The 7,004-nt window shown below is 41.7% G+C and overlaps 1 protein-coding gene across 1 annotated transcript; it reads left to right on the top strand.

Annotated features, from left to right (window-relative positions):
- The first annotated feature begins 2,429 nt into the window (after positions 1–2,429).
- LOC123051967 (serine/arginine-rich SC35-like splicing factor SCL33) lies at positions 2,430–6,138 on the top strand. Its single transcript, XM_044474983.1, has 6 exons — positions 2,430–2,578; positions 3,564–3,718; positions 4,578–4,655; positions 5,321–5,479; positions 5,577–5,657; positions 5,772–6,138. The coding sequence occupies exons 2-6, from the start codon at positions 3,570–3,572 to the stop codon at positions 5,920–5,922; spliced, it is 618 nt and encodes a 205-aa protein (XP_044330918.1). The 5' UTR covers positions 2,430–2,578; positions 3,564–3,569; the 3' UTR covers positions 5,923–6,138.
- The last annotated feature ends 866 nt before the right edge of the window (positions 6,139–7,004 follow it).

Below are 7,004 nucleotides of genomic sequence, written 5' to 3'. Positions count from 1 at the left end.
TCATAGTTAAGGCCAATACATTTTTATCCAAGATTCCAAGCATTGCCTGACTGAGATTTAACTTTCATGCTCTCATCAAGGTAATATCACTTGCTTGAGATATTAAACCATTTAATTTTCCATTTTAATACATAAGAAGTCAATAGATTGGACAACACACATCTAGATGAAGTCTACCTTTGGTTAGCCTCCACATGTCACAATCCTCATCCTCATAAACTCATCCATCGGCCAAAGCATGTGCTGTTGCATAAGACACATAGGGCCATGTGTAAAGTAATTTTGTAAAACAATACTGATTTTGTTTCAAATTAATTGAAGCTCTAGTTTTATACCGAGTTATTTTCTTAAGTTTCATCAAACCGATAGGGAGATATATCAATAGTTAAAACATCAAATTTATTCCGTTATAAAATAGACTTGATGTTTTTCTTAGTAAAATAGATTCAATGTTCTAGGTATTAACACATTTACCTGTGGACTTGGTCAAATATAGAGACGTTTGACCTATAATAACAAAGCTAGAACTTTGAAATGGAGGGAGTACTTTTTCTTGTTGCAAAAAAAAAGCAATCTAGATCTAGATATGTCAACGTGTATATATATATATATATATATATATATATATATATATATATATATTTTATGTGCATGCAATTTTTTGGACAAAAATACCAACTTTGCTTCGGTGTAAAAAACCAAGGTCAACATATACTTTTTCTAGAAAAAAATGGTGTATGATCCGGTTCTATGTTTTCATTAAGGTCAGTGTATAATTTTGTCCAAAAAAATGTTTGTGGAGGAAATCACCAATTTATATCCCTCTGAACACGGATTTTTTTTTCGTTGTTGAGGGGAATTTTGACAAGTCATATGAGACTCGACATTATATGTATGTTTGATACTCTTGAGTTCTTTGCATTTTTTATATCGATTTCTTTATGATTTCATCATTTTGTTTCGTTTCCTTTGACCTTTATTTCCAACAATTCCTTAAAAAAATACTACTCCCTCGATCCGAAATAAGTGACAAAGTTTTGAATTGATATATAAAAAAGTGTCGCAGTTTTGAATTGGATATAAAAAAAGTGTCGCAGTTTTGAATTGGAGTTAGTCCAAAATCGTGACACTTATTATGGATCAAAGGTACTCCCTCCGACCCACCATAATAGGCTGCAAACTTTGTTTTTTGAGAAAATAATACGAAATCACTAATTAAGGAGTACTCGTTGCAAAGAACACTCCACTTTCCCAGGTCGCGACAAGTGGCGCCCATGCAGCGCGCCACTTGTCGCAACATGAGAGTTTTCCCTTTTTTCGTAGATCCGTTTATTCAAAACGTTTTATCTCTTAAACCGTGCGTCCAAATCTCGAACCGTTTTCACCATTGGATTCCTCACGTCGAGATCTTCAAAACTAGATCCAATGTCGATAGGTTTTGACGAACTTTTTTTTCACGAAAAAAACGGACGAAAAAACGAACCGGGAGCATGGTTTTTTCCCTTTCCGAAAGAGGCACGTCCGTGCCTCTCGCGAAATCACAACCGTGCCTCTCGTGAAAGCAAAACGGTGACTCTCGTGGAAGGAAAAAAACAGAAAACGCGTTTTTTTTTTCGTTTCCGAGAGGCACGGCCGTGACTCTCGCGAAAGCACAACCGTGCCTCTCGCGAAAGCAAAACCGTGACTCTCGCGAAAGAAAAAAACAAAAAACGCGTATTTTTTCCTTTTCGAGAGGCACGGCCGTGACTTTCGCGTAAGCACAACCGTGCCTCTCGCGGAAGCAAAACCGTGACTCTCACGAAAGAAAAAAAAACAGAAAACGCGTTTTGTTTTTCCCTTTTCGAGAGGCACGGCCGTGACTCTCGCGAAAGCACAACCGTGCCTCTCGCGGAAGCAAAACCGTGACTCTCGCGAAAGAAAAAAAACAGAAAACGCCTTTTTTCGTTTCCGAAAGGCACGGCCGTGACTCTCGATAAAGCACAACCGTGCCTCTTGCGGAAGAAAAACCGTGACTTTCGCGAAAGGGAAAAAAAAGAAAACGCGTTTTTTCGCGTAAAAAAGTTTTTTTTCGAATTTTTTTTGATCGAAAAGCTAAGAAAGACTGGGGGAAAACCAAAATGTCGAAAAAACCCAGAAAAAACCGTTTAAAAAGCCGAAAACGCGTGCGAAAAAATAAAAAAAAACAAAATCCGAAAGGAGCGTCCAGAGCGCGACACGTGGCGAATGGCTGAGAGCGCGTCAAGTGACGCTGATCGTTACGAGGCTCCCGAAGAAGCACTCGTTAACTAGTTGCTTCCGACAATAATAGGCTGCAAACTGAAATAACACAACAAATGGAGAGAGAGAAGCCCATCGACTACGACCCAAAGCGGTTCCGGCCCACTGCATCCATCACCGTCGAACCGCACAAGTTAGGACGGGTGTCCCGATCCAACGTCTGCACGACACCGGCTCAGTCGATAAAGGCAGCGCCACTCCCCGTCGACTCGGGAAGCTTCCGGACTCCACGCGAACCTTGATCTCCTCTCCTTCCTCCCCTCGGGCGGCGCAACTCCCCGATCGATCCTCCCCGCCCGCGGTAAGCTTCGCTCGATTTGCTCGGTAGCTTGGTTCCCTGTGATCATCCGTCTGATATACTTTACCTAATCACCGCGATGTATTCCTGATCCCGGATTTCGTGTGATCCCCGAGGAAATTTAAGCAGTTTATATTCCAAAATTATTGCCGGTCCTGATTGACGATTCCGCTCATGATAGAAGATGTAAGTGGATGATGGATTGCGGTTGTAATCGCGTCTCAGATCTGTTGGTTCGTTAGACCGTCTGGATAGGTCTGATCTCTGAAGCAAATTCGGCGCAGCAGCGTTATATAGTGTAGTCGTTGCTCTGAATTTTTGGGTGCCAGTGTTCATGTTCATCTATGCGCATAATAGCTGTCGGGGTAGCCGCTGTTTCATTGTAAACTGTTTGTCATTCCCTTGTGTTGATTCGAGAAAACTTTCTTGTGATCTCCTACTGTTTGGTAAACTGCGTGGATACTTAAAAAGTCATGTTCGCCCTTTGACCCTGCGGGCCTGATAGTGTTAGTCTTTTAGATGATAGCTTGTGCTCGCAATTGGTTTTTCTATACTTGAAGATCAGACAAAATAACTGAAATCTGTAGTGAACTATCCCTGTGAAGTCATATAAGTTACTTTTAGGAAGGTAATTATATAAACTTACATACTTGTGTTTTAGTGTCATCTCTAGCAATTAATGTTTGCATCAATGTAACTATATACTATGATTAAATTTTGAATGAGAAAACATGTGATGATGAAGCGATGACATCTTGTACAATGGACAAAATAACGATGTTTTGAGCGCAAAGCGATCATTACAATCTTCTCCCTATTCGAACATAGATTATCCCTTCAAGTTAGTGCTTGATGGTTAGGTTATCCCTTACTTAATCTTCATTGCGCATACGTTGTTGATTTATGAAGTATGTCCAAATAGGCTAGTATGGTCATTTTGTGGCGCATGGAATTGTTTTAGTAATAATGCTTTATGGTTTTACTGTAGACCAATATGAGAAGAGGCTACAGCTACAGTCCATCCCCGCCACCAAGAGGCTACAGGGGAAGGGCCCGTAGCCCAAGTCCCCGTGATCGTTATGATGGTCGGGGTAGAGATCTCCCAACCAGCCTTTTGGTCAGGAACCTTCGTCGTGACTGCAGGTAAGGGTTTCACTGAACTTCCCAGGCTAGTACTAGCATGTATTTTTATATTTCTGCAATTTCTTACCTAAACTCATCTTGGTGTTAAACATGTTCAGAAACTGTGGTAAATGCATCTGTGACATTCTATCCTCATTTTATTTTGATGAAGAAATGTGTGTTCATCTTCAACTAAGATAGTTCTGTAAGTCTAATAGTATATACATTTAGTTTAAAATATAGCTTGGTGGTATAATAAGATAAGCCCATCTTCGGTTGTTGCACTGTGCCTTTCCATGTGGGGGATTCAGCACTAATGAGGCATCAATTTCAAAATGCATCCAGGAATAGGCAATTTGGCATATGTGTTAGCTAAACTCTCTCCTAGGCCAAACTAGCGTGCATTTTCATATCTGGTGTATATAATATTTGTGGAATTTCTTACCTAAACTCACCTTGGTGTAACACATTCAGAAAATATGGTAAATTCATCTTTGACGTTCTATCCTCATTCTAATTTGAAGCATGTGTGTATTCATGTTCAACTAAGGTAATTTTTTAAGTCTATACATTTAGTTTTGAATATAACTTGGTGGTAATAAATAAGCCCATCTTCGGTTGTTACAGCATGCCTTTCCATGTGGGGGATCAGCACTAACCTATAGGGATCAACTTCAGAATGCATCCTTGAATAGGCAATTAGTCACATGTGTTACCTCTTGCTCTCTGCTGCTTAACTGGCTTTTGTCTGTGCGCGTCTCTCCCCCTTCCTATCTTGCTGTTTCTTAAGTTATCAATATTTTTTATTCTTTCCATGTAAGTGATGTGAATTTCTTCTCTCCTCCTAGCCTTTTTAACTCATCATCAATTATGAATGCAGGCCAGATGACCTTCGCCGACCATTTGCACAGTTTGGTCGTCTTAAAGACGTATATATTCCAAGGGATTACTATACTCAGTAAGGCACTCTATCTAGACTTGTTCATTGTCCATTACAACTGTAGATATTAGCAATTTTTTGCAGTAACATACTGATATCCATATTTGCTATTCGAGCTTTTAGGGCTCATGCCGCTTTAGTCATAGGATAATCCACCTCGCAAGATAGTTGTTTGCAATATAGTTGTATCAGCGTACATTAAATACTTTTGTGAACCCCTTGGAATTAACAGTGGAAGTAATCTTTTGAAGACAAGTGTTAAGAGTACTGTTGAAGAGAAGGAAAGATAGAGAAGTTGCAAGTTAAGAAACATGCAGTTAAAGATTATTGTTGAAGAGAATGGAAGAAATAGAGACTTGCAAGTTAAAGAGACATACAAATGCAACTAAGATCATTATTGAAGAGAACGGAAGATATAGTTACAGGTTTAAGAGATTTGCAAGTGATCATGAAGAGTTCGAAGTCTGTATTAGAACTCTTATGAAGTGCAAGGTCAGCAGCCGAGTGCACTTTTTACTTGTTTTACTTAATCTGCGTGTGTCTTTGACTATTGGAAGTTGACACTGGTTTGGTTGCTGTGTACTACTTTGAAGAAATTCTGTTATATTGCTCAGGACCATAAGCTTTTAATAACGCCTTTTAAGGATGGATATGATCTTTCTACTTTGTTGGGTCCGTTGCAGGGAGCCGCGGGGATTTGGGTTTGTGCAATACTTTGATCCCAACGATGCGGCAGACGCTAAATACTACATGGATGGACAGGTCATTCTTGGTAGAGAAGTTGCAGTTGTTTTTGCACAGGAGAACAGAAAGAAGCCTGCTGAGATGAGAACCAGAGAAAGGTTTGCTGCTTGTTTCTTTGCACCCACACGTAGCTTGTCATTAGTTTAACTCCAAATGCCGGCCACTCAATTGACTATTTGTTTGCACATTCTGCAGTAGCAGAGGTCGGTCTTACGATCGGAGGCACTCTCCTTCCCCAAGGCGGCGGCCATCTTACCGCGGCCGAAGCTACTCAAGGTGTGCATGCTCTTCTTTCCAGCTTTCAGTGTAGCTGCTGGAGACTTTAATACAGCACGATTCTTGATCTTTTTCTCCACCTAATGATACGCTGAACCTGCCGCCTTTTGACAGGTCTCCATCACCTCGGCCCGCAAGGCGGAGGTTCAGAGACGAGTCTCCCTCGCGCTCCCGCTCGCCCAGTGGATCGAGGAGCGCGAGTCCATTGGATGGGAAGTATGGCAGGTCCTCACGAAGAGAGAGGTCGATTTCGGTTAGCGGATGAAGCAGCAGTAGCTCTGCTGGGGTTTCTAGAACTGTAGTGGACTTGCTCGTGGGAATCTAAGTTTGCTATCGCTTTTGCGAACCGCGTTATCCGTGGATTTATAGAGAAGATTGCCGTCATGTATCAGCAATAGTATGTCAAACTATGTCTGCGACTCTCTGTACTTTTGCACTAGATTATTCAGCGCATAAAATAAAGATGACTCTGCATTGCATATTCGTCACTGGCATACACAGGGCTGGGGTAAATGCTACTCCCTCCATAGAAATATAAGAGCGCTCTTATATCTCTTTTACAGAGAGAGTAGTTGACAGCAGAGCAAGGAACTGTCCCAGCTGAAATGCTGTCATCTTATTTTCAGCTTCTGAATTTTAAGCTCAATTTGTGCTGAAGGTGAACGGCGTAATTTGATAGCGATGTTTAGAACGGTCCATTTTTCCTTGAATTATATATACCCTTTTGATGGGAATACCTGCACAAGAATGTTTTCTTTCATGCAAGATCGGTGCATCGGTTTCTGCGTGAACATAGGTGCGTCATTTCCACGGCCGGTGATCGTGAACACAAAAGTACACAATGCCAGATGGACAGACGCGGCGTACATAAATGAAGAGAGTTTTATTTTTTGAGACAAGAGAGGTTTTTTTTAAGCCAAATGAAGAGGTGGGGGTGCGTTTGGTTCTTTGACAAAAAACTTTATTGCCTTGCTAGGCTAGGCTTGCCGTTTGGTAGCGCAGACCATCGTACGATCTTGGGCCGTTTGCGTCGCTGCTCTTGGGCTGACAGGCCGGAATGCCCAGACCCGTCGTAACGTGCGTCTGGCGGCAGCGGAGGGTGTACAAATGGTTTCGTTTGGTCCCACCTCGCTTGGCTGAGGAAGAGAGGGGAGGGAGCTCGGCTATATAAGAGGGAGTAGTGGGAGCGGTGAAAGGCACGCAGCTGCGTGGTGAGCACAAAGCGAACTATTCTTTCGCCTTTTACTAAAGAACTAGATAGGAAGTGCAGCTTGCCGCACCCCCAGCCCAAACTCATCCAGCCCCCTATACATGATCATGACCTATCTTAAGAGAACCTTCTCAAAA

This window comes from Triticum aestivum, chromosome 2D (genome assembly GCF_018294505.1).
Source record: "Triticum aestivum cultivar Chinese Spring chromosome 2D, IWGSC CS RefSeq v2.1, whole genome shotgun sequence".
In the NCBI taxonomy this organism is placed as follows: Eukaryota; Viridiplantae; Streptophyta; class Magnoliopsida; order Poales; family Poaceae; genus Triticum; species Triticum aestivum.
Note: the sequence above shows the minus strand (reverse complement) of the source record. Positions and strands in the feature narration are given on the sequence as shown.

Bases quoted from the DNA above. Each gene is read 5' to 3' on its own strand.
- LOC123051967 (XM_044474983.1), top strand. From the start codon at position 3,570: ATGAGAAGAGGCTACAGCTACAGTCCATCCCCGCCACCAAGAGGCTAC. The intron at 4,656-5,320 runs GTAAGGCACTCT...GGTCCGTTGCAG, and splicing joins CCAAGGGATTACTATACTCA to GGAGCCGCGGGGATTTGGGT. The intron at 5,480-5,576 runs GTTTGCTGCTTG...CACATTCTGCAG, and splicing joins GAGATGAGAACCAGAGAAAG to TAGCAGAGGTCGGTCTTACG.